Below are 27,829 nucleotides of genomic sequence, written 5' to 3'. Positions count from 1 at the left end.
ACACATTCATTTATTTTAACCGAACAGGTCTAAGACTTAAACAAGCTTTAACCATGTTTTAAATAATTGCAGCCTGATCCACATCACAAATAGAAAAGAACACTTAACATCGGAGACTATTAGATTAAGGTTTTATTTGAGTGACAGAATAATGAATTGTCAAAAACGGTCAAATTAAGCACAAGGATGGCATGCACTATCTCGTATGGCCATTTCAGATATGTGAATTTATAACAAGCTAATAACTACAAGCCATTTGACAAAGATTTTCACACAGTGTCTTCTAAAAAACATTTTGAATCAAAGCTATACATTAGATCTAGAGGTGTTAGGTAGGATATCAAATAAATCGATCATCAGCAAATAACATCACAGTATTTTTGGAGTACCCCTATTAGTTGAAAGGAGTGGAGAAAAATAATTTGACACTGAAAATCTGACGGAATACTGTCATTCCACCTTGGCTCATACTCACGCTGTATTCAAGAACAAAAAGAGGAAATATCAGCTCCCCCAAGGGATCAGAAATTATGCATTCAATATTTGGAAGGAGTTTAAAAGTAACGTAAAATACTCTACGTTTGGCCGTGTCAGAGTGAGTACTAGTAAGTTGTTTTAAGGGGGGTAAAGCATGTCTCAGGGCATACTATTGTGGCTTCCTGAGAGGCTGAAGGATGACTTCCAATACCAAACCCACCCACACATGTGCCTGTTAAATGGATCTGAGAACTTAAAACTACAGCCTTGAGAGATCAACTGGATGCATTTGGTGTGAGGCCCCAAGTTATTGATGAACCACCCCAAGAACTTCCTGATTGTCGGTAAGAGAGCAACAGGGGAAGATAATCACCAGATAAACGGTACAAGCTTTGTGGTCGGGAGTCCATCCGGTATGGCTCATGACCTGAAAACGTCCTAATGTTGCCTTTGAGCTCAATGTACACAGCCAAAGCAGCTGTGTAACCTATAAGGATCTAGAGACGCAAGTCACATGACCAATCAGTGGAAGGGTGTCCATGCATGAATTACAGAGTGGAGGTTTACGGGAAGCAACACCGCACAAACGACTTAAACAGAACAGCTTGCAGAAGTCAGTCCCTACACGTCAACGGCCTTCAATGTTTTTGTTTCAGACAAATGAAGCCGGCTGATGGAGTGGGGGTAGTTTTACTAGTCTGAACGGCATGGAAACGTGATAGTATTGAATATAATAGGATAATATTGACCAGCAGTATTTGAACAGTAAGTATATATATATATATATATATATATATATATATATATCTCTCTCTGGCACAAGTATAAAAGCATGAGGCAGACCAAGTAACTGTAGAAACATGGCTTGGACTCTATTTTATGAATAGAAGAATTTATGAATAGAACAGTATTATGTCACCAGTCTTCTGCTATTACCTAGTTATTTGCTTGATAATAATTAAAGAACCAAACATAGCCATTTTGCCACTTACTTCCAAAACCAATCAATTCACAATAAGCACAGCGTTCACTGTGCCTACAATCCACACTCTGAAATAAACATCCTGGGAGAACCAGGCTGGCATCACCCTCATTCCCTCCTTTAAACACCCCGTTACCGATACGTTCCTTATATGGGACCAATTTACTTCGATTTTACAAAACATATATATTCAATATCTATATAAGAAGACTTTACCACAACATAGCGCTGACACAAATTATGTATTCCTTTCAGGTTGATTTCCAAGGAGGAATAAGAAGTGTAATTTTTCTAGGACTAACATAAGTCCTTGTGATACAAATTAGTAAAATTAACATTTGGTACAAATCTCTGGCAACAGACATTTGTACAGTTAAGAGTTTTTTTCTCAAAAAAGAATTTTGAGCACCTCTTGCATTATTTCGAAATGTATGCACAGATATAAATAAAATAACCTGAATAAGAGTTTAGAGATCAAAGCTTCAAAAACATCAGGGTGAACCATGGCGATTGTAGACACACAATCTAGTGTTAGTAAGGTAGTTGAGGAGAGGAAAGTGAGGTTCACTTTTAGCCAATATAGAGGAAGAGAGCGAGAGAGAGATAGAGGAAGGTGAGTATGAATCAAAAGACCAGGGCAGAAAACAACAAGAGAAGGTGTCTTGTTACCATGGTGATGTTGACCTACGGATCAATTTCAAACAATAAAAAAAGGTTTGAAGATAAGGGGATGGGTAACAGGACCTACTATAGAGCATTTTAAAATTATGTCACTTTAGCGTTATGCACAACTCAAGAAACTAAAAAACACAAAAAAATGTAAAGGATGATAAAAAAATAAAACGTTTAAAAAAAGGAGCAGCAGTACATGCTGATTTTCTGGTCCTGTAGAAAGTAAGGCACCAGAGGTCTTCTCAAAACCCACTTGTTTGATATATATATATATACATACATATATATATATAAAAACAAGTGAATTCCTCAAGTGTATTAAAAGGCAGTCTATGAGAGTGCATACAACTGATGTTGGACTGATGTGGTGTCACTTATGTTTAGGCTTGAGCGTTGGTCATCTTCTGCAACAATGGCATCTGTTCAAAGAAGCAGAGGACATGTATCACTGCATATTTATTCAAAACTTCTGTAGATAAATACTGGATCTGTTAAAAAAACATATACAGAGAGGTAAATATATTATCACTGGATTCAAAGTAACTGTCAATTCCAGGAAATTTTTGAGGGCAGTGTTCATCAATGCACCGTGGCGGTCTGGTCCTGAAACCCTTTGCAGCCTTTTCTGACTGCCGGTAGGCTTACCTTGGAGAGGTCCACGCCAGTGAGAGCGTTGACGGTGACCGGAAGCTCGGCCAACAGGCGGGTGACCTCGCTAGTCACGCGACTCCCATCGCCAGTCATAATGATGATCTCATTGGTTTTGGCCAGAGGAGCAGCCACCTTTGCTGCGATCTGGAAGTGGGGGGGAGAATGTGTCGGGGTGAATGAATGAATGTATGGATGAGGAATGAATGAGATAACACCGTGATCATACTCTAGCGAGTTTAATATGTAAGCTTGAATGAAGGTTGTGTGTGTGCAAGCATGTGTGAGTGTGTGTATGTATTTGTGTGCATGCATGCGTTACCTTGGGCAGGGCCTCCAGTACTAGGGCGGTCTGGGCAGCCTCTCCGTACTGCAGGTAGGCGGCGGCCTTCAGCCTCATCTTCTCAGCCTCGGCTCTTCCGATCGCCTCGATGGAGCCTGCCTCGGCCTCTCCAATCTTCCGGATCTTCTCAGACTCTGCCTGCGCTGTCAGCACCCTCTTCATCCTGGGCAGAACAACAATAACACAACACCGCTTCTAGTTGGGTCCTTCATTATGTGTTCCATACATGTATGGCAGGTGTGGACCACACACACACACACACACACACACGCCTGCACCACCACACGATTGGAGCCTCATTTTCTCCTGGGCTCGGTGGAACACTGTGCTGTTGTGCATGTCCTGTGAGAAGTTCCAAATCAAGCGGATGTCAAGTGAAGTGAACAAAACTACGTTGAGGTGTGGGTGAAAAGACACTGACTTCAGTCCCTCGGCCAGCTGCTGGATCTTGTAGGCCTCGGCCTCAGCGGGTCTCTTGACGGTGGCGATGAGCTCCTTCTCCATGCGGTCGATCTCCTTCTCCTCGATGGTGATCTGCTTCTTCCTCTGCACCACCTCGATCTCTATCTCCTCCAGCCGGATCTTCTGCTGCTCCTTGGCCCCCTGCAGCTCGTAGGCCAGCTGGGCCTCTGCTTTCTGGTGGAGGAGACAGTGGAGGAGAAGGGTTCAGGTGTTAATGTTACTGCCGTCCTCCTTTACCTTCTGCTGTGTCTAGTCCGGGACCCAGGAAGGGTAATTGCATCTTGTCAGGTTCTATAAACACACATCTTAACACATGCACGCACACACACACATAAAAAGACAAAACACACAGAAATACGCATGCACATACAGAGACGAATACAGGCACGCACACAGACGCACAGACACACGCATGCACGAACGCATGCACGCACACACACAATGACCACACACACACACACACACACACACACACACACACACACACACACACACACACACACACACACACACACACAATGCTCCCGTCTCACTTACTCAGGATGAGCAAGCTCTTAGCAACCATGGCATCCACTATCGCTAATTAGCCACAGCCTCCATAATGCATTAGCGCCAGGATAAACAAAATAAAACCTAAAATGCAAACCTTGGTGTTGACTTCCTGGTTGAAGGAGGCCTTCTGCAGCTCCAGCTCTCGCTTGGAGTCGGCCATCCTGGTGTCAGCCTGGAACTTGATGTCCATCATCTCCCTCTTGCACTCGGCTTCCTGTGGTGGGAAGGAGGGCCGGGGACAGGGAATGTATTACGACACCTGTACTCCCAGGTTCCCAAGATGGTTATGGTTCTACCTACTCTCTGATTTCCAATGCAAAACATTTTATAAATATAAAGTTTGACTTTTAGAAGGTCGATGAATGGATGATTTAATGGCTGAATGATCTTAGGACACAGCAGTGTTAACGTACCCGAATACCAGCATCCCTTTCAGCCTCGGCCACACCGATATCAGCATCTCTCTGGACAGCCGCCGTCTGAGTCTTTCCCAGGGAGCTCAGGTAGTCTACTTTATCATACACATCCTGGAGAACACACAGAGACACACTTTCAGGAGCAGCCAGCTTGGCGTTAGCACGCAAGTCAAAGTACTTGGGTTTCACTATGTGTGACGTTGTGTCTATGACTGTTCTCCATACCTTGATGGTGAAGCTGAGGATCTCAATGCCCATGCGTCCCACGTCGGGGGAGGCCACCTCCCTCACCAGCTTAGCAAACTGGTCTCGGTCCTGGTAAATCTGCTCCACCGTCAGGGTGCCTGCACACACAAGACAGGCTCAGCACCACATCTAGTAACAACCACACAGTGGGGTGCCGGAATGAGCATCAATCAGTTCCCTTTGGGTTTGCCGACCTTAGCGACAATGAATGCCAGTGCTAGGTTGGTTGTGAATACGTCAATCAGTTACGCGACTGCCCATATTTGGTCATAACCACAAACGCGAATGCAGCTCTGAAATGCGGCCAAATTCTGAATCAAATTCTGAACATTGGGAAATACATAACTGTCCAGCCAGGGCCAGACTGAAATTAACTGCAAAACACAACCTTGAGTATCTGGAAGGTCTCTCAAGGCTATTCCGGTACAAGCCCTCCCCTATAAGCACAGTAAAAAGGTACCTACCCAGGATGGAGCGAAGATGTCCCTCCAAGGTTTGCAGCACCACAGCTTTGATCTCAGTCACCGTTTTACTCAAGAATTGTTCACAGGCAATAGCCAGCAGGTCATGGTCTGTCATGATTTTTACCTGGAGAAATATACAAAGAAACTTGCATCACATCTCACCTCCAAGTGTCTTTAACAGAGGGGCAGTAGTGGTAAAGTCAGCACGACAGTCTCTTACGGGTTTGGGTCGGGACCCAAAATGGGCATGAGCCAGTTGGAGGTGGGTAGCGGCCTGACTCTCAGAAAACTGATGTTTTTTTTTCCCATTGTACAATAGGGGCGTGGCTTGACTTGGTGCGGCAGCCCAGCAAATCCGAGATTTACATCCCCATTACAACTTGAAGGTGTGTCTTTAACCGACGACGCTTTAGTCTCGAGTTGATGACACAACACAGACATTTATTGTATTATTGTATTGTATAGGTCTACATTCCTAACATGTCTTTTGGGTCCCGAGATGAAAAGGTTTAAGAGTCCCATTCATTAGGCTGTTTGACTTCCAGACAGTTGAAAGGTTCCGATGTCAACCTTAAACCCAAAAGTCTGCAGACTACATTCAAAAACCCTTTAAGGCCCTGATACACCAACCAGATTATCGGTCGTCTGACAGTCTGGCGAGCTCGGTGACCGGAGTCTGTTTGGTGTTAGCTGTGCGATCGGCCGTCGTCTGTGATCTTATCAAGCCCGTCTGGGTTCTTTACCGCTGATTTCACATGTTGAATCAGCCATGACCATGGTCCGACTACCTATTCTGACGACGATCGGCAGTCGGAATGGTGTGTCAGGGCCATAAGGAAGATTTCCCTTTAGCCCCCTTCTTACTGCTCAATGTATCTCAATTCACTTTAAGCTATTTTGGATAAAAGTGCAAGGAGCAACTAGGTGATATCACAGGTGTTACCTGAGCCACGCCTGTGACAGTGATGGCCACGCCCTCTGCCGTCTCTACATCCTCACACCTGGGCTGAAGGGTCATGATCTCCAGGGTTATCCTGTCGGGGGAACACGGGTTGAGACAGAGCACTGGGAAGGTCTACTGGCAGCATCAGGACGGCTCATCGCTTCATATGAGTTAGTGTGTGAATGTGAGTAAATTAATGTGAGAATGGGAGCGCATGAATCAATGCTGGAATGGGAGTCATTCAGTGCCATGTTGTAGTGGCTACACTTTCAAAAGAAATATTCCATATTTTACGTTCCCCATTTGTTCCAACAATGACACAAAATGAGAAAACGGAACTTAACACAGACAATAAACAGCATTGAAGAAGAAATGGGCCAACGGGAAAAACTCTGCCGATACAGGAAGTGGCCTACATTTGGCAGTGTGGTCCACAGTCATAAGTCAAACTATGCTGTTAAGTCAAATGAGGGGTTTATGGCCCTTGAGAAGGGTCACAGAACCCTTCACACATCAATGTAGGGCAACAGTCAAACAGCACTGGGGTAGGAATGCACCAACCTGCATACAATTCATTAAAATAATTATAGTGGTTGGGATGTGCGATAATAAATCAACATTTATTTTTCACATAAATCCAATTTCACATGTTAATCTAAAGTCCAGGAGAAAACAAACATTAAGAGATAAGCAAATAAGTTAAATACGAACAGCCAAAGATATAAATAAGTAACTCACTAATTGACTAACTAAAAAGGTTGCCATAGCTACAGCTAAGGCCACCAACAAAAACCCTTCCTAACAGGCATCAGAGTCCAGAGAGACCATCTGATTGGCTTTATTGAATGATCAATAACGTTTAGGTGAGCGTCACCTCTGCGTGTCGGAGATGAGGCACCATGCCCAGGCCCAGCCTCCCACCATGTAGGTCTTTTGGTCCGATCCACAGCATCCACCTGCGGGTACAGAAGGGAACAGCAATGGGCCGTTAGTGGAGAACCAAACAGGACTCCCTCTCTTTCTGTGCGATCCTGATAGTTTAGTGGAGTGGGAGTCAAGATGCAACTTAAATTCTTCGCCCATTACACTTAGACTTTTTGGAAAAACAGGAACTTACATGATTATGTAATGACGATTTTATCCAAAGCGTCTATGAGTACATACAACAAATTGTGAGTACATACAATCTGAGCATGGAAGTGTGAATCCAGCCCCCAATCCTGGCGTTTAAAAGCATTCTCCACCAGTTGAGTTATAGCACCACATTGAGTCATTGAGTCAAGTAGAAGCTCCCATTCAAAGTGACCATGTGAGGTGGAGGACAATCAAACCATAGAAGAGAGAGAAAAGGGAGAGAGAGTAAATGAGGTGTTCATTTACAAAACAGGGTTTTCCCCATTGATAGGCAGCTTGTGGTTTAACCTATAACCCCATGTGTAGAGTCACCAGGGCCTCTAGTAACCCACTAAAGCAATGGTTCTGGGACAAGGATGTAGGCCAAAGTATTTACTTCACACGTTTGTTCCTTTATCATCATGTGACTGAAAGCGAATCATGTGCGATGTGCCTATTGTGAAACCTTCAACCCCAAAACCTAAACCAAATGACATGTGATGAGTGGAAAATTCCAGCTTGGGCCACTAAAGCAAAAGTCAGTTTGTTTATGCTGCTGTCAAACACGGCCAGCTGATTACACTCGGCTCTCGCACCGTTTATAAAATCAAGAGGGACTTATATTTTCTCCACCTTGTGTTTAACCAATGCAACATACTGTAGCTAAATCGAATAGCCTTTATTTATACAAAATAAAATAAATAAATGACTATTATCCAATCTGGGAGAATTTCCGAACATTGTGTTTACAAATCTCCAACACATGTTGACATGCAATTAGAATCGTTTTCTACACAGTGGATCGCTTGGTTTAGCACAGTTACTGATCCACCATCCTTCCACCTGAGGTGCAGTTACAGTATGGGTATATAACCTTTTACCATCCAATGCTTAAACTGTGAAGAATCTTTCCCGAGGATTGGAGACCAAGGAGCAAACGCGGTCATAGATTGAACAGCAGTTACAGAACAAAAAGTGAATTTGGGTCTGTTTAGAAAAATACATTTTGTTGAGTGGAATACAATTAAAACGCTTAAACCGGTTGCACCTGTTTGCCCAGAAGGGGAACCATTTGCCAGGAGGCAAATTTTTTTTCAGGTAAGGCAGAGAGCGTCTTTAGGGCCTAAAAATGTACTTTTGTGGTTAGCCTTAGTATGAGTTCCAACGGTTTTACAGAGTGCACAACCCACTATTTAATTTCCCGATTCTCTAGGTTCTTCCATGTGAATCTAATGGAAGTAAAATAGTTATTGTAACAAAGAAGGCACAACAAACTCTAACACGCTAACTGATTGACCGCTCAGATTGAAAACATTGACGTAGTTCTAAAGAGAAACTCTAAGCAGATTTTATTCTTTTTAAGCAGATCTATAGATTTAACTAAACTGAGGGTCAGCCTATTTCCTTGGTGTTTCCCAGAATATTATGGGAGGCTTCAAAAATATTTAAGATCCACCAAGCCATCCACACAACCTATAAAATAAGCTAATTAATTTCAAATGCCCAATTAAATAACAATCATTCTGGGAGCCTTTCCTGTCTAATTAAGCCCTTCCCGGCAACCTGTAAATACATTTCTAACCTGACAATATATAATCCTTCTACAATAAACTGTGAGCTGTTGACGAGTATGAGCTTGAGAATATTGTTCCCATTGGGAGTTCAGGTTTCTGACCCCCTTGAACTCCTAAGGGAGTGGTCAGATCTAAGAGCTATGCTAACAGATACACTTATAAAGTGTTTCTCACATGTTGGTACCCGTAGCGGAATCACTGAAGATTCACTTTGAAGGATTGCAAGGGTTAATTGGAAAATTCTGGGCAGCAAAAAGAAAAGCATGAGTACCTGCAGAAAGTAATGCAAAAAACGGAAACACCTAGATGTGGTAAGGTTCGGATTTGCATGCACAAGCTCTGACCCCCTGCTGTGGCTTTGTGCTTTTCCGGGGAGAAATAAGCAGTTGAATCCAGCAGTCATAAGCCACCCACAATTTATTTTGTTGACTATATAAAGTGACATCAGGTTGGGTAACAAGAAGTGATGTGAAGAAAAACCGGTTTCCCTCTTCAAAATGTTTTGTGCTAATGAAAGGGTCTGCATAGCTGAGGAAATAACTTCAAGATGGTACCTGTCAGTAGACATAGTTTGAGAACCACTGCACTAATACATATATATATCAATTTCAAATCTCCAAACGTGTTACAATAGGGAGCAATGCCTGTGGACTATTAGGTAATAGCCTTGCTAGCTACCAGCTTGGCCTCATGATAGAGCTGGAACATTAAATATGTGTAGTTTAAAGCAAACAGCGCTTTCTTTCACCTGAGTCCACTACTACCTGTAATAGCATAGCAACAACCAGTCTTAGCAGGAGGAGGAGGAGGAGGAGGCTGAAGCAATTATTATTATTATTGCTGATAGTCTAGGATTACCACAATACGGTCCGCATTTAGAGACCGACACTCCCATAGGGGGAGTTGTTGGTCGTAATACCCTCGTAAGATGTTTTAGGAAGAGCATGGTGGCTTGTTAATAGTAATGACGGACCCTGCTGACCATATGCAACAGGTGGACCTCAGAGGTTTAGAGGTTAACTATAGCTTAACCTTGGTAGATGGATATGGATTAAGTGGGTGTCTATGAGGTGTAAAGGATTCAGACAATCTGTCTAGCAGAAAATAACTTCTCGTCGAGTATTTTGGTTTCATAATGGCAATGGAGGCTATTCGGACCCTAGGCATGTAGTAACTATCATAAACCAACTATTAAATTTACCAGAATAATAAAATCCCTATTTTCCATAATCTGGGTGATATTACAAATTTATATTTGTGAAACGTAAGAACCAACGGGCTTGACCAATTCTCACAGCACATGTTATCACACATTATACTGGGTCCTCGTTTACTTCTAAACCTATTACCTACTTCTTAACCTGAATTTGTGAAAATGAACTTGGAAAACAAGGCAAAGGGTCTACAATATATGGAGTAATTGTTTGCGCCAGGGTCGTTCCAGATCAACACACACACACACACACACACACACACACACACACACACACACACACACACACACACACACACACACACACAACCGTTAGCTTAGCTCGCGTAAATCTGGCGTCTTTAAAGGGATTGTCATGCAGGGATTTGAAATGCAAGCCTGACTAGAAAGCACGACAGTGATACGCGGGGAAGGGAACCACTCCACATACAGCGACCACACGAAACCACCAATCACATGGGTCCCGCGGTTTACATCAGCGGTAGTTATCCTGATAAACAAGGCTACTAGTGACTAGCTCCGCGGCTAGGATGGGAAGGAGCGACACCTACCAGACACGACCAGGGCTTCATTTGGTCCGACAGTGAGGCAGCTCCCCATTTTCACTCGAGATGTTTATCGACAAGAAAAACGCGACACGAACGGTTGGACAACGTAACACTTGGTCTTGTATTCCTGTGGTCTTTAATGATAGTCGACAGTGTAGATACGAGAAAATCAGTTACAGCTCCACACAGCGCGTCGCAGAAGAAACCAACACAACTGCCCCCGCCCTATGCGCCGCTCACTACGTGCCCTCGCTGACGTCACGTGTGTCAACATCAAGACACGCCCACCCATGGATGTTGGGATCATCTTGTAAACATTACATGATTAGGGCATTTAGCCGACATGGATTAAACATGGGTGGCAATGTGATATGTATCATTACCTACCCTACAATAAGAAGTATTGTCTGATATAGCAACTACCCTTGTATTTCCCCCATCCCCACCAAACCTGAAATGTTGAAATTTTGAGCGTTTAAACTACTAGAAGTACAACTAGATTTACTTCAAATTCTATGAATGATCCGTTCATAGTTACTTTTGTACTTAAATAGGATATAAAGGCTTACATCTGCTATCATATACACAGAAAATTAGTACATGAGCTCGCGTACAAAACAAATCAAGCTTTATCTATTTTAATAACTCTCAGAAGCTACGTATTTCAACCAGTAGATGGCGACATTCTCTTAACAACGTATAGCATAGAAAAATCTGACGTTACAAAAGCAAATCGAATTTCACAACTATCATCAAACCAACTCACAGCCTCGTAAATCATGGTAACTTGAGTCAGGACAAGTCAGGACAAATGCAGGACTTTTGTCCTGCATTTGTCCTGACTTTTGTACAGAAACAGCTCCGGCACCACGGGAAGGCACTGAGTCTCATTTTGGTACAGAAGTTACCTACAAGGATTTTTGTCTGTTTGGGACTGTTGTATTTTGTTTCCGTGATTTTTATTGAAATACAATTAAAACGTTAGGTGCTTGGTGCCCCGGGAAATGTCCCTGGACATTGCTTTATGTGCTCGGTTGCCCACATCGTTATACTGCTTGTATCTGCACCTTACTAATACATCCACAAGTACCACACACCGCTTAAATATACATTCACTTGTTTAAAATACCACAATTGCTAATGTAACGCATATATTCAGATATGAATGCAGCTAATGATAAGTAACAGGTCAAAGCAATAGGCCTAGTAATAGTTTAATAATAAAGTGACAATTGGGAGCACTTTTTTATGGCATTACGAGACCCTGGCAGAACTCTGCTGTCCCTTACGAAGAAGCAAAGATGGTAAGGGAGCCATCCATCACAAAACAAGATGTATTCCTTGTATGGCAGTAGTACTTTATTTTATACGAACTCTTACTAAACCATCTGCAGTTCATTTTCTGGTCATAAACCCCTACAGTCTAAACTCTCTCCAATTTGTAGGTCACGCATCATCCATAGATGAATATATGGAGCTCAACGTATTGCTCCCCCACAGCTAACCACATAACATCAGGCCAGACACAGTAGCTGAGAAGGACTTTTATCCAAGTGAGATGTAGAAGAGAAGCGGATGAGTGGGTTTGACTGCAGGCGGCGAGACGTGCAGAGAAGTAGAGCAGCCTAAATTAGAACCGGGAAACGCAGCAAGCATCACCCAGCATACATCTGAACCCACCTCCCCCCTGGTGATAAGGGTGGAACTTCTTTGACTTTATTTATTTTTCTTTTATATTTATTCTAGCTATCTTGACTCTTCTTTTTATATTCACTGTGGAGTCGCAATGCAGTAGTTACAAAGAATAAAGAACAAAGAATTGTTACAAAGAATTGTTGAGGAATTACTAAACCCGAACGGGTTGGGGATGATGATGATGATGATGATGAAGATGATGATGATGTTTATGTTGATGGGTTAGCTTTTATCCAAAGCAACTTACAACTTACAAAAAAAAACTTACAAGTACATTTGTCAGAAGAAGGAGAAACAACAATATTTCGCTGTCGATACAGTTAGGATCTTCATGTTCATAGTGCCAAGGGGTTACAATTGCTAGGTGAACCCATTCTCCACATACAACAAAGATGCTACATGATGCCAAGTACTATTTTTAAGTGACAGGACGTACAACATGCAATACGTGCGTACAATAAGTTCCTGGACATACAAACATACAATAAGTTGTGTTTTTAGGAGAGTAAGTGGGTCAGCTGGGGTTCACCTGGACTATGCAGTCCAGGTGAACTCAAGTGAAAAGTGAGCCTTGAGTCTCTTGTGGAAGCTGGTGAGTGACTCTGCTGTTCTGACATTGGCAGGGAGCTTGTTTCACCATCACAGTGTCAAAACAGAGAAGAGTTGTGCCTCTGTTGTGTGACCTTGTCTTGCTCTTAGCGATGGCGGTACCAGGTGTCCAGCTGAGGTAGTTGAGCGGAGCGCTCATTGTAGTCTCATTACTGGGGTCCATTAGGGTTCTTTGCATCCATTTCTCTCTGTACATCTGTACTGGATCATGTCATTCACTCACTCAGGCTTTCCTACCACAGCTATGCAGAGGACACTAGACTAATTTAGCCTTTTTTCAAGGTCGGAAACCCAGATTGAAGCACGAATCTCTGCATGTCTCCCACTGGATGTCGACACACCCCCTGAAGCCCAACCTGGACAAGACACCCTGCACTGGCTACCGGTGACTCCTCAAATCTGATTCAAGTCACTGGTACTTGCCTAACGGGCTCAAGCCAATCCTTCATCTAGTACAAGTCTAAAACATACACCCAGCCCAACCCCTCTCAATGACTGACAAACAACATCCTACTGGAACGAGCATCCCACTGACCTCAAGAGTGTACGGGCCTGCTTTCTTTGTGCAATTGCTTATACTCTTCTTCTTTTTCTTCCCATGGACAGGACTTGATGGAATCACCATGTATTGATATCACACACCACAGTGGCGTGGTCAGGTTTAGTGGTGGAGAATCTTCCCGTAATGGCGTCGGAGAATTGGCCAGTATGGCCATTTTGAAGGTTTTACTTTATAGGCATCTAGTAATCCTCAATACTTGTGTCTCTTTTATTGTTTATAATCAATTAATTGTTGATAAGAGTGGAGGATAAAATGATTGTTGAAGTAATTTACATCTTCTAAAAATGTGATTACCTTCAGGTGGAGGTAAACACGTTAAACAAATCCACTGTACTGGACTTATAGACTTATGTTATCATTACTTGTAAACTAACACTTAAAACACTTAACTGTAAATTGTAAACACCCTTATGGGTTGGCATCATGGATATAAAACACAAGTTAAAATGTACAGCTCACTTTGCTCTTCTAACGAGACACAATGCACCGCAGGAATCAACACTATTTCCTGTGGCTTACTGTCTTAGATGAAAAGGCCAATCACAAGCTGCTCTCTCTCTCTCGCTCTCTCTCTCGCTCTCTCTCTCTCTCTCTCTCTCTCTCTCTCTCGCTTTCTCTCTCTCTCTCTCTCTCTCTCTCTCTCTCTCTCTCTCTCTCTCTCTCTTAAACAGTTGGGGGGCATGTGATATCTGACAGAGATTGGCACACTGAACAGTTGACCTGCGGGGGACTGTGTTTGGACTGATAGAAAGAAAGGTCAGAAGACAGGGGTCTGGCAGGGAGGCGGATGACATTAGGTAACACTAATTCGACCATATTAACTGTAACAATAATAACTACATCTTTCTTTACAGAAAAGTACAATGTTTAAGTTGTGAGCATCAAGCCTGTAAACTTAATGGTTGATTAAAAGAGAAACATGCAGAATGTTTTTGACTTCATCCCCTAATAAACATCACCTCAACCCCAGTACCCGCCCCACCCATCTAGCCATCATGTAACTCATCTGTCCATTCTTGTTTTCCTTCACTTCATGCCCATCAAAGGACCTTCCTGTTTCACCCTCCAGGGTTCCACCCTGGCCAGCTTTTTCTGCTGTTGTGTCTTCAAGCTAAACCATAAACGTTAACACAGCAATCAGCATAACCAAGATCTCTAAAGATTACATTATATCATATCATTTACTTTTAACATACTTTAGTACTTTTAATAAATGGTTCTTGTACTTGGAGTTGCATTCAATGCTTGAGTAGAATTATAAGTGAGGCCTACTTTATTTGAGTGATTAGGGGAATTGAGTAAAGTGACTTATACAGTAATGGGACCATTATTAATTGACTATGTTATCAATATGAATACAGTTATAACTGTAACTAGGTGAAATAGTTGCATGACACAACTGACACATGAATATTTAAGAAACACAAGGATGAATGGAACAAGTCTTAGGATACTTGTTCAGAAGATATTTTCTCAAGATACTACCCTTGACGTGGCTTCTGCATCTGCCATATTGCCAATTATGACTCGTCCATTCGTACTATTCATTCAGTCAATCCATCCAACCAAATTTCTGCTGCGGTCGCTCATCAAAACCCCGATCCGATTCCCGGAATCCACTCCGTGTTTCTTTGCTCTCCCTTATTAGGGGTCTATAAAGCTTGTCTCTTACTGAGCATCGGGTAGAATAGAAGCATAAGAGAGGCACAAGAACACACTGCAACTCGATGAAGGGAAATGTTCACGATAATTGGGACTGAATAAAAAAAAAGGTGTGGGAAAATATTCTGAAAGGCTGCACTATCCTCGCTGCTAAGCGAATGCATAGCCTCTGTATGTTTTCAAGGCGACTGAATGCGGTGTCTTTAATTGACCAGGGATTATACAATTTTTTTTACAACCTGTGAAGGATTGCACACAATTTCGTTAAGACCAACGCTGAACCCACTCGGTTCGCAGCGGGAAGCGGGGGATGCGTCGCTCCGAGGATGCTGGCGCCCAGTCTCCCATCGTAAATTCTTGACTTTTGTCGGACGAGAAAATAATAGCTTCCACTTCGATCAGACGCTCGTCAATAATTGAAGGACGCGGACTCCTCTGCTGAGCGCGGGCTCGTTAATTGATTTCACTCGATCTCTTCACGCAGACTTCCCCGACCGCGATGCTGGCGACGAGGGGGCTGTCAGGAGGAAGACGCAACCTGGAATAACCTCCATGATACGAAAGGGTAAGAGAGGAGCTGAAGAGGCTTTTAACATTTCCAAGGCTTTATGCGGAACGGAATATTATAAAGACACTATAGGCTATACTGATATTTTGTTGTCGTAGTGTATCCATATGCAATGCACAGCCTGTATCACACCTAACCCACTGCTTATCTTGCAGCTTTTGGCTCGTCGCAAAGCAAGAGGATTCCTCTCTCTCTCTCTTCATGACACCTTTTTTAATGACATAGTGCGCCCTTCCCTCACGGTTTGGTTTTGGGACATCAGCTACATACGTACATGGCGTTTGTCTTCAGAAGCTGGAGGCTGTTACTTGTGCTGAACGTGCTGATGGTGGCCGTCTTCGTGACTTTTTGGGCAAAATCAAACACGAGCGGCGTCAAGAGAGCCCTGGGGCCGGACCCGTCCGGTGGCGGCGGTGGGGATGGGGACAGCGGGAAGCAACCCCAGAGCAACGGCACGGCTCTGGGCTCCAGCATAGCTCACGAGGTGCTGCTGAGGAGGCTGGGCTCGCTGGAGGACGTGGTCTACCGACAGCTGAACGGTAGGCAGCGTGCCCCCTCACACCTACACTGCGCTATAAGCAACGTTCGAACCACACCACGGATTTTATTTTTGTATAGGTTGCCGTCATACCGAAGGCGTCATCCCCCTGTCCCGCTCTTGGTACTTGTGCTTGATGTCTGTCTTTCTTTCTCTGTCTCTGTCTCTCTCTGTCTCTGTCTCTCTCTCTCTCTCTGTCTGTCTTTCTCTCTCTCTCTCTCTCTCTCTCTGACTCTGACTCTCTCTCTCTCTCTCTCTCTCTCTCTCTCTCTCTCTCTCTCTTAAACAGTTGGGAGGATGTGATATCTGACAGAGATTGGCACACAGAACCCCCCCCACCACCACCCACGTGCTTGTAGAAAGACAGACTGTTTCAGCACCCTCCTCTGTACCTATCTCGTCCGTGTTCTCCGACAGGTCTGTCCAAGTCTCTGGGTCTCATCGAAGGCTTCGGAGGTCGAGGTAGAGGGGGTGTCCCCGCCACTCTGGCTCCAGCCGAGGAGAACGAAGCCAAACACCTGAGAGAGAAGTACGGCTACAACGCCTACCTCAGCGATACCATCTCCCTGGACCGGAGCATCCCGGACCACCGTCCCGGCAAGTGAGTCCAGAGTGAACTGCACGCGGCAGAGAGAAGCCCGTCACAGACATGGGGGGAAATGGATATCACTTGGGTTTTATTCTCGTGGATGCTCGCTGCCTGGCTGTCCGTCAGTCTCGCGCGTTGTCTCCCTGTCCATCCATCTGTCCCTCTGCCTCTTGGTCTCTATGGCTTTTTCTCTGTCTGCCTCTCCCTCAGTGTCTCCCTGTCTCTCTCTCTCTCTCTCTCGCTCTCTCTCTCTCTCTCTCTCTCTCTCTCTCTCTCTCTCTCTCTCTGTTCCTATGTAGGCATATAGATTGAAGGATAAAGGAAATATATTCATGTATATTTTTTGTTGCTGTTTTTGTTTATGCAAAATAAACTAGGTATCACACAGAATGCACCTGAAGCCCAGGGAAAAACTCCCGAACCCAGACAGCCCACCCAGACTAAAATGAAATGGTATGAGATTTATGATGAGATATAAACCGTACTGTGTGTGTGTGTGTGTGTGTGTGTGTGCGTGTGTGTCCAGGTGCCGGAAGACCAGCTACCCCAGAGAGCTTCCTCAGATGTCCCTCATCTTCATCTTTGTGAACGAGGCGCTGTCCGTCATCCTGCGCTCCGTGCACTCGGCTGTCAATCACACTCCGGCCCACCTGCTGAAGGAGATCATCCTGGTGGACGACAACAGTGACGACGGTCAGTAGCCACGGCGACCACTGCTTTTTGAATAATTCTGGATCAGGACAGTTATAATGACAAATGGGTTGAGTGGCTGGGGTAAAAAAGTCTTGCTGAATTAACTGAACCAAATCCTGTAGGCCACCGGTGGTTCACAACCTGTATCCCCATCCGCACATGACAGAGGACATGTGTGGATAAGGAGGTTAGGGTTAACCCTGCATAAGATGTGGTAACATTATAACTTTTTAAGATCGTGTCATAGAAATTTGTAAACTCAGTCCAAGTCTGTTTCATTGGATCATTCTAGGTTTGAAAACTCAAAGAAAGCGAAGGGAATTACTAAATTGATGAGCATTAACATGCACGACTGCATGCATGGTCAATGATCTCCCTTTTTCGTACCCCTGCTATAAAAATGCTATGGAATGCTATGAAAGAGTAGTTAAGGAGTCTCGGGTGAAGGACTCAGACGGAGGTTGTCTCTGAAGTGGTGGAGGAGGAGTTTGGTTTGGGTTAACCGGTGATGACAGTGTTCTTGAAGAGGACAGAGGGAGGTAAGGGGGTTAGGGAGTGTGTTTTTGTGTGGTTGGGGGGGGGGGGGGAACGACTATGGAAAAGAGATGGAAAGAGTGAGAGGAAGAGAGAGAAAGAGGAAGAGAGAAGAGAGATGGTGAAAGAGATTGGAGACAGAGAAAATGAGAAGAGGTGGAAAGAGAGAGAGATCCAGAGCCAAATCCAGAGGGATGGAGATGGAGAGAGAGATTGAGATAGAGAATGAGGAAGATAAGTGGAAAGAAAGAGAGAGAGAGCGAAAGGAAAATAGAGAGCGATAGAGAAAAAGTTTTAATAGCAGAGGTGGTGGGGGGCGGGGGGGGGGTAAGTGGATTGGAGGGAGGAAAGATGGGGATAAGTAGGGTGGAGATGGGCTGAGAGAGGGTGAGAGGGAGGTATCAGTCGGAAGGAGTGGAGGTGGAGGCAGATTAAATGGAATACAGGGTGAGAAAACCTGGCTTTTAGTGGAAGTGAAAGGCAGAGAGAGAGACAGGTGAAGAAAGAGAGAGAGACATTGGCAATCCTTAATTTACATTGTTTTGCCAATGTCATTGAAGATTAGAAGCAACTGGTGGTCTACATGGTTAAGTTGAGTTAAGTGAGCAGGATTCGGTTGCTAGCCACTCAACCACTCAACGGATATGTACGTTTTCCCATGTTTCCCCACTTTTGAATTATCTTTTAAATGATCTTGAATCTACATGACTAAGAGAGATGAGGAGAGAGGAGAGAGACAGCACTTGACGAGGAGAGAGAAAGAAGAGAGAAGGAAGGAGAGAGTATAGCTGGACAATAAATGAAAGAGAGATGGAAGGGAGATGGAGAGAGATGAGGGAAGAGAGTAGAGAGATGATATAGACAGGGAGAGAGAGAGTCATAGTAGAGAGCAGAGGAGAAATTGGGTCAGATAGTAAGATGGATAAATGTGATTGAAGTAATGCAAGGCAAAATATAGCACATGCAGAATTTTAGAAGTGTTAAAAAGCACAGAGAGGGGGAGGAGAAAGGCGGAGACTGATAGAAGAAGGGAGAAACCTATAAATAAAAGACACATGCACTTTAATAGACATGCTATTTATGACACTCAGGTTGAGATGCAATGGGCCTTATTTTCAGCCGGAGAAATGCAGCAGATTTGCTTGTTTCCACTTTAAAATTATTTATTTAATCCCAATGACATGGGTCATCTACCGCAGTGTATCACAGTGTAGTTGTGGCGTTTGAGTATGTTTGAAAAAGGTGTGTGCTGGTGTGAACAAGTGTGTGCTTCGTGAGAGGTCAGAAACAGAATGAATGATTCCATAGTTTGAGAGGATGATGGCTGGTTTGAGCCAGAATGCACAATTGGGCACAATTTGGATTTGGGCGGTCAATGCACAATTGACAAATGCATATCTAAACCTGGAGCCTGAATGTTACTCGTGATGAGCAGTCAGAGATTCTGCGGCTGCATTTCTATTGGCTGGTCACATCGCAAGAAACAGGGTTGTGATTGGATAGGAGGGAAGAGATTGAGATCAAAGGATCATCAGATGCCTTGCTCATGAAATCCCATTGGTTTGGAGACACTCACACAATGCAGTGCAACTGGGAATTATTTCATCTCTCTCTCTTGCTTTTGATCTCTCTCTCTCTCTCTTTCACACTCTCTCTATCTTGCTTTTGATCCCTCTCTCTCTAGCTCTCTCTCTCTGCTGCTATAATATTTGTAAATTAATTGCGTGGGGGAATGTTTCTGTTTCTGAACATGTGAAGGTGTTGCGGGGTGTGTGTGTGTGTGTGTGTGTGTGTGTGTGTGTGTGGACGTGTGTGTATGGGTGTTTTCCATATTTTAGAGAGATGCATAGCCTGCATGTTTGCATACCTGATGTCAGAATGACAGCTTCGCGGCTGCCTGCGGTGATACCGGATTAACTCCTACTAGACGGAGATCAGACAGAATGTGTTCGCAGGTTGTCACAAACACTGCGTTGAAAACTTCATGACACTGGGGGGATGGGGGAGTTTGGCTGGGGTGAAAGGGTGCAGTTGCTAAGCAACAAAGGCAATAAAAAAAAGGAACATTTGAATTTGATGATAAAAACAACAACACTTAAATCGCCTCCATCAGGCCATTGGTCAGCAGAGGCTGGAGTGACATGTGGATTGTGTCGGTGCCACTGACCCCGCCCCTCTGGGTCTCATGTCCCCACAGAGCAGCTGAAGGGCCCGCTGGAGGAGTATGTGAACAAGAGGTACCCCGGGCTGGTGAAGATCGTGAGGAACCATCAGCGCGAGGGTCTGATCCGCGCACGCATTGAGGGCTGGAAGGCGGCCACCGCCGAGGTCACCGGCTTCTTTGACGCACACGTGGAGTTCACCCCTTCCTGGTGAGCGGCGGCCATGTTGACTCTGAGGCCAGCAGGCCGCACTAAGAGAAGGGGCCATTCTGGCTCTCTCCATAGGAGCGTACTGGTCAAATCAAACTCTGCGTGGTGGCTTAGAACGTTGAAAAACACTGTGAACATCATAGTTTTACTTGGAACTATGTACAGTGTTTAGACTCTAAAAGAAAAAGTATGAAGCAGAAAGAAAGGAGGGAAAATAAGGTTCATTTTTTACCGCCATCAAATTTACATCCAAGTCTCAGAAGAGTAATAATCAAGGGTCTTGTCAAACCTTTATTCATTCTCTTATCAGAGTTCTCCCTTATGAAAGGGGACGTCCACATTTGATGGCCTGCATATAGTTAGATTGGGTCATGTTATTAAAATGACAATTCCACATTTTAATGTGGAATTGAAATACATGAATGTCTTTAATAACCGCTTCAAGTTGTGACATATTGTTATCATGTTTAGTTATACCAAAGCATTTTAGAATACTTGATCCTGATAGGTCAGTTACATTCCAAGCAGTTTTTAACACTGCCATAATATTTGTACTAATCTAACATTAGTTAACACTGCCATAATGTTTTTACAAATCCATCATAAAAAAAACTATTAAAAAAAGAGGTAAATCTTCCAGAATAGAGAAAATATGACAATGACGACTACCGGCTTCACCACACAGTGAATACTCTAGTCTATATGTTCCCTGGGCGCTCTGGTCTGAAGATAGCACATCCAAATGGAATAGCTAATAGGTTGGGACGAAGCCTGGCTGACTGAACTCAGAGAGAAGCGGAAGAGAAGAAGAGAGCTGTCCCAACTGTGCTAGGTCGTGTGTGTGTGTGTGTGTGTGTGTGTGTGTCTTTTCAGTTTTTTCTGCGTTTGTGTGTGTGAGCATGTTTGTTTGTGTGTGCATGTTTCTGTGTGTCTTTGTGTCTCTTTATATGTATACATTTGTGTGTATGTCTTTTTGTCAGATTATATATGTGTATGTCTGTGTATTGACTATAAACATGACCTATGCTATGTCTGTGTGCTCTCTCATAAATAAGCAATCATACTTAACCAATAGCAAGCAGGGGCTTCTTATTACCAACTCAACATCTTTAGCCAATTACTATACACAGAAAAAAAAGACACATGCAAGTCTCACTCCCTTTCTCTCTCCCTCTCTCTTCCTCCCTCTCTCCCCCCTCTCACTCTCGCTCTATCTCTCGCCATCTCTCTTGCCCCGCCTCTCCCTATCTCTCCCTCCCCCCCTCTCTCTTTCTCTTTCCCCCCCTCTCCCTCTCTCTCTCTCTCTCGCTCTCTCCCTCTTCCCCCCTCTCTCTCTCCCTCCCCCCCTCTCTCTCTCCCTCCCCCCTCTCTCTCTCTCCCCCTGTTCCCCCCCTCTCTCTCTCTCTCTCTCCCTCCCCCTCTCTCTCCCTCTTCCCCCCTCTCTCTCTCTCCCTCCCCCCTCTCTCTCTCTCTCCCTCTTCCCCTCTCTCTCTCTCTCTCTCTCTCTCTCCCCCCCCCTCTCTCTCTCCCTCCCAGGGCGGAGCCGGTGCTGGCCCGTATCAAGGAGGACCGCCGGAGGATCATCCTGCCCTCCATCGACAACATCCGACACGACACCTTCGAGCTGGAGCGCTACGAGAACTCGGCCCACGGGTACAACTGGGAGCTGTGGTGCATGTACATCAACCCCCCCAAGCAGTGGTGGGACGAGGGGGACACCTCCGCACCAATCAGGTACCACAACACCCTACTCTGAACCAATCGGGTTGTTAGAAGCGTCCCCTCTGAACCAATCAGGCAGCAGTCACCCCCCTCTAAATTGATCAGGTAAAGGACACCTCCCCTTGGAACCAATTAGGGTGGAGATATTTTCCTTCTGAACCAAACGGCTGACAGACATCTCCAAACTCGGAACCAATCAGGTGCTATAACAGCCCCCTTCTGACCCAATCAGATACCAGAACACCCATTTGTCTGACCCAATTATGTTGCAGATCAGCCAGCTTTGTACCAATAAGGTACTAGACTTTCAAGGGAAATAAAAACAGTATTTTCTTACAAAAAAAAAGACTTTGTTGTGGGGCACAACAATGAGTATATTAGTTAATACTAACTAATATATCTATCTCAACCACTGAACAATGTTTAGTTGTATGTCTTCATATTTCTCTTGTTATGTAAACCTGCATTCATACATACAGTGACCTAGTCTTCGACTGTTGGTTATTGAATGAAAACACAAACCACGTGGTCCCAGGCAGAGGACATCAACACACACATACTATGTAATTCTATACATGGCCTACATATGTTTGAGTGGGGAGGAGGAGGAGGAGGAGGTCGGAGCAGTGTGACTGTGTCCTATTTCCCCCCTGGCAGGACTCCAGCCATGATCGGCTGCTCCTTCGTGGTGCAGCGGGCCTACTTTGGAGAACTGGGTCTGTTGGACCCGGGTATGGACGTCTATGGAGGGGAGAATATTGAGCTGGGGATCAAGGTCAGAGGTTCCTCCCCCTCATTCCCTCTGACTCCCTCTATCCTCCTCCCGCCTCTTCTTTTGTCTCTTCTCGCCACATCTGTCTTCCTCCTCCAGCCTCAACCCAACTCTCTCCTACCTCTTCTCCTATCCCCGTCTCCTCTTGCCATCCCTTTTCACCTCCTCTCGTCTCCGTCTCCGTCCTCTTCTCTCTGCGCCTCCTTTCCTCCTGTGAGTGGGCCGGTGGGACCAGTGGCCCAGCAGTAGTGATGGATGGTGGTCCATTAGGAGCTAGCAGACAATGCTGACCCGGGAGGGGGAGGCCACTGCCAGGAACTGGGTCATCCCCAGCGGGTTGTGGGTGTTCTTCCTCACTCCTTCCCGAATACCGCTTCCTTCTGGAGGAGGAAGTGAGAATACTTGTATAGGCTGGTCGCAGAAGAGAAACTTTGAAATGAGTCTTTTCAGTTTTCGCCATCATTTTTATGTTATTTTAATTTGCAATTTTATAGTGTACAAATAATCCTTTTATAGTGTTATGTATAGTACTTTGTTTTAGAATTGTATTGTTATTTTTTCGTATAGGTATTTTTTTTACTTTCGTTCAAGGTATTGTGCATGATAATTTTCCTATAAAAATCCAAAAATATTAAGTCATGTAATTTAGGATCGTTAAATGATGTTTGTATAGGACGTTTGATCTTCATCACCAGCTACAGCTTTTAACAGGCGGGCATTAAAATGCTGCTGTTAAATTTTAGAGACTTTAAGGAAGCCTTGTAAAACTCAGCGTATGCTAAGGAGGTCGCCCAAGGTTGCGATTTGGGCAGGGACAAGAATTAACAGAACTACAGAACTATGTAGCCATTTCCTTGTACGATTAAAGAGGTTGTCATATTATTCACTGTCAAAGAAATAATCTGGATTAATAGATGCCATATCTTACATGCCATATTTTACAAATTTACAAACAAAAACTGACTTTAAGTAATTAAATCAACATTATTTGTTTTTTAACTGCTATTCATCTGACAAACAACATAATCTCTCCCGCGTCGTCTACACACACACTGTGTGTGTGGCAGACACACTTTGTGTTTTTTGGTGGAGGTTTGAACACATGCCACACCACCATTCCAAAAGACCAACAACCTGACGTTGTACCGTTGCAGGTGTGGATGTGCGGGGGTAGCATGGAGGTGCTGCCTTGCTCAAGGGTGGCTCACATTGCCCGCCTGAAGAAGCCATACGTCAGCAACATAGCTTTCCACACGCGCCGCAACGCCCTGCGAGTGGCCGAGGTCTGGATGGACGAGTTCAAGACCAACGTCTACCAGGCCTGGAACATCCCCATGGAGGTTAGGGGCGGCGGACCACGCCAGTTTGCAGAACACACCGACTTCTAAACGCTATTTATAGATAGATTTATTTAGAATGATTCAGCCTTTAGATGTTGCTTCTGTAGCAATTCCTCTGTTAACCAAAAAAGAGTCCTTTAACAGATAATTTTTAACTGATACGTCGCGTACAAATTCCTGTATAACCAGGCATTAGGACTGGTTATACATTTACTTAAATGGGCCGCACTGCATGATTGTCACACACATTCATAACCAATGAATTTGAACAACAACCCTCATTTTTCGGCTGACACCCATGCAGTGTTTTTCGTGCTAATGAGTAAGCCATTTGCGCGCAAATCGCAGTTCTTTAACAAAGTCATTACAAAACCCTGCATCATGTCGGTAAACGGTTGCCCCTCACGTCGCAGAACCACGGCGTCGACTACGGGGACATCTCAGAGAGGCGGGCGCTGAGGAAGAACCTGCAGTGCAAGAACTTTGAGTGGTACCTGGACAACGTGTACCCGGAGATGAGGAGATACAACAACACCATCCACTACGGAGAGGTGGGTACACCAACCTAGAGAGAGAGGGAGAGAGCAATAGGAGATAGGTAATTGTGAATTGTTTGTGGACACTGCAGAAGGCACTGCTGTGTCCGGGGGTTGGTTCACTAAGGGGCTCTTCACCTGTGATTGCAGATCCGTAACTCCAAGGCCAGCCACCTGTGTATGGACCAGGGAGAGAGGGACAACCACACTGCTACCCTGCACCCGTGCCATGGCTGGGGCCCGCAGGTACCCCCTCAAAGTTAACCATATCGACTTGTTTCAGTTTTTCGTCTCATCAGGTTCTCATTTGTAATCCCTTGACAGGTCAAAACAAAGGAAGCCCCATAACAAACAGTACAGGATAAAGACATAATGCAGAGATGTATAAAAAAAAAAGAACAGAGTTTGTATCGTGTATTTTGTTCATGTAGGTATTGTGAGCGCAATGAGCGTTTTGGGGTGAAAGAAGTTAATCACATTGAGTGGCACTCGATGGATCAAATCGTTTGTTTCAGCATCACAAAACATTCCTGTTGGTTTTTAGCTCTGGCTCAGACTCAGGCGAAAAGGTTGTACTCTGCACTTTTAACTAAAAACACTGAGTCAGCGAGTCTGGATTTGGTTTCCTCCGGGGGGGCCTACGTTAAAGAATATATATAGCACAGAATAGCTCCTGGGGAAAGGAGTTTTCATTCATTGTATCTGCACTCTGAAATGAACCCAGTCCAGAACGCGCCACTGTCCTCAATCAGACAAAGTCAGTTAGATAGGTATTTTTATACTTTAGACTTATTATGTAAGTCAAACTGGTGTGTTAGAGAAAGAGACCATAAAATACAGACACACTCACACACTCACACATACACATACACACAGTAGCTGACTTTGAGATGTATATTAATACATACTTTTGACACTTCCCTGACAAGATATTTGCTAGGTGTGTAGTGAATAAATCCCTCTATGTTATGGTTATTTTCCGCTTTCAGATCTGGTTGTCCATCACTTTTATTATATTTACTTGGTAATGTCAGAGCTGGAAGGGCAGGACCATAAATTAATTGTATGTTTAATAAAAATCCTATCCATGAAGTCACCTTGAGTTCAATGAACACCACAGCTGCATTGCTACACACACTTCTGAGACTGTAAATCTGAAATATTTAGGACAACCATCAATCAATCATCTTAATTTAAATGAATTTCCATCCACTACATCCAACTGCAAGGCAAAGGGAAGAAGGGGAAGGGAACAAATCAAACACAATAATTAAAAGAGGTTGACATAACAATAAAAACAATCTGAGAGATGCAGATACATTCGAACCACATATATATATATTTTAAAATTTTAAAACACTACTTGATTAGAAGAAAGCATAACTTAACAAAGGGTATGTGTTAAGATTTTTTTAGCTAGTTATTCTGGCAGACTGCTCCAGAGGCGAGGACTGTAGACCCTTAGGGTCCGTTTCAATACTTTGTCTTCATGCTTAAGCTTACGCTGGGTCACTCTGCTGGTTCACTACTGCCGGGGCTTCGAGCTCGAGCGATCCAGGCGAGGTATTGAAACGGACCCTGACCGCTGCCTCCGCCGTGGGTCTTGGTCCTTGACTCTCTGATCGTCCCCCAGTTAGGGCGCTACACGGCGGACGGCCAGCTGTACCTGGGGCCCCTGGGCAGTACGGGGGAGGACACGAGGTGCCTGGTGGACGACCAGATCAGCCACCTGCCGCAGCTACGCGACTGTGAAAAGGTCTCCAATGTGAGGCAGAAGACATGGCTGTTCTCCCAGGTGAGGAATAGAATATAAAACCGTTGCTATTACCCAGAAGGCATTTGTGTTGCTTCTTCGTCCCACCGAGGTGCTTGTTTAGCAGTAGCAATTATTACAAATTGTATTTGTACTATTGAGTTGTTTAGTTGGTGCCTTTATCAAAGAAGACTGGCCATGATTTCAGATAGACGTCAGATAGGATCATGTGGGTTAGGTCGGGTATCTGGCTCAACGCCTACAAGGAGACGGCCAGCAACGGCTAACGGCTAACCCTAGTATAGTAATATAATAATAATAGTAAAATAGTACAAAAACTGTTTCTCTGTGTTGCATGAGAAACCAATATGAAATGAATTCAATGGGAGTTGAGAAAAATACCAATTAATACATGAATTAAGAATTCAAATCAACTCTTTATTTGGAAGAGCATTTAATATCCCCCATCCTGATGTCTCATCGCCACAGTTTCGATGGGAATTATAAAAATAATTGAAGCAAAATGCCCTGAGAATTTCTGACTGTGAACCCAATCTTGTCCCACCCTCAGAACGAGTCCATGGAGAACGGAGCGTCGGGCCGCTGCCTGGAGGTGGTTCCAGCCAACGTGAACTTTGGGCAACTGCTGGTTCTGCAGCCGTGCACTGGCCAGAAGTGGACCATCAAGAACACCATCAGACAGCAACTGTTAACCTAGCTGGTCAACCCGGCCCCAACACGCACACGCACACGCACACGCACACGCACACGCACACGCACACGCACACGCACACACACACACACACACACACACACACACACACACACACACACACACACACACACACACAGTCTTTGTGGACCCTACCAGCAGCGTTGACATGACATACAGCAAGAGGTCATGTGCAGGCCCGCCGCTCCCTATACGCAGAGTACGCAGAGTGCGTAGGGCACCAAGTACCTGGGGGGGCACCAAAAATTATGGTTTGTAAAAAAAATAAAAGAATAAAAATAATTATTATATTATTGAATTAAAAAAATATATAAATTAGTTATGAAGAGGCCCACCGTTGTTTTTTCTTAATTGCATAATCTATCACTCAATTTCGGCAATTATATGTTTTTACCTAATATATAAAAAGAGACACACACACACACACACACACACACACACACACACACACACACACACACACAGTACCCCTAAAATATCTGATGAGATGATTTAAAC

At 44.3% G+C, this 27,829-nt stretch overlaps 2 protein-coding genes across 2 annotated transcripts; one reads left to right on the top strand and one right to left on the bottom strand.

Moving 5' to 3' along the window:
- Positions 1-80: 80 nt before the first annotated feature.
- flot2b (flotillin 2b) lies at positions 81-10,870 on the bottom strand. Its single transcript, XM_079731834.1, has 11 exons — positions 10,657-10,870; positions 7,080-7,161; positions 6,206-6,296; positions 5,263-5,386; positions 4,778-4,896; positions 4,550-4,663; positions 4,231-4,350; positions 3,544-3,758; positions 3,102-3,285; positions 2,777-2,926; positions 81-2,550 (listed from the first exon to the last, which is right to left on the bottom strand). Exons 1-11 carry the CDS (start codon positions 10,703-10,705, stop codon positions 2,512-2,514), a joined length of 1,287 nt encoding a protein of 428 aa, XP_079587960.1. The 5' UTR covers positions 10,706-10,870; the 3' UTR covers positions 81-2,511.
- A 4,637-nt stretch (positions 10,871-15,507) lies between these two features.
- On the top strand, positions 15,508-27,316 carry galnt17 (polypeptide N-acetylgalactosaminyltransferase 17; the record flags this gene model as incomplete). Its single annotated transcript, XM_079731321.1, has 13 exons — positions 15,508-15,530; positions 15,666-15,746; positions 16,041-16,288; positions 16,705-16,888; positions 17,403-17,569; positions 20,301-20,475; positions 22,012-22,209; positions 22,855-22,972; positions 24,124-24,309; positions 24,723-24,860; positions 24,996-25,091; positions 26,479-26,640; positions 27,170-27,316. The coding sequence occupies 13 exons, from the start codon at positions 15,508-15,510 to the stop codon at positions 27,314-27,316; spliced, it is 1,923 nt and encodes a 640-aa protein (XP_079587447.1).
- Between the last annotated feature and the right edge of the window lie 513 nt (positions 27,317-27,829).

Source organism: Pollachius pollachius (genome assembly GCF_949987615.1).
Source record: "Pollachius pollachius genome assembly, chromosome: 3".
NCBI lineage: Eukaryota > Metazoa > Chordata > Actinopteri > Gadiformes > Gadidae > Pollachius > Pollachius pollachius.
The sequence above is the reverse complement of the archived record's forward strand: the minus strand, read 5'-3'. Positions and strand labels throughout refer to the sequence as shown.

Bases quoted from the DNA above. Each gene is read 5' to 3' on its own strand.
- flot2b (XM_079731834.1), bottom strand. From the start codon at position 10,705: ATGGGGAGCTGCCTCACTGTCGGACCAAATGAAGCCCTGGTCGTGTCT. The intron at 7,162-10,656 runs GTAGGTGTCGCT...CTGTACCCGCAG, and splicing joins TGAAGCCCTGGTCGTGTCTG to GTGGATGCTGTGGATCGGAC. The intron at 4,351-4,549 runs GTACGTTAACAC...TTCCCACCACAG, and splicing joins AAAGGGATGCTGGTATTCGG to GAAGCCGAGTGCAAGAGGGA.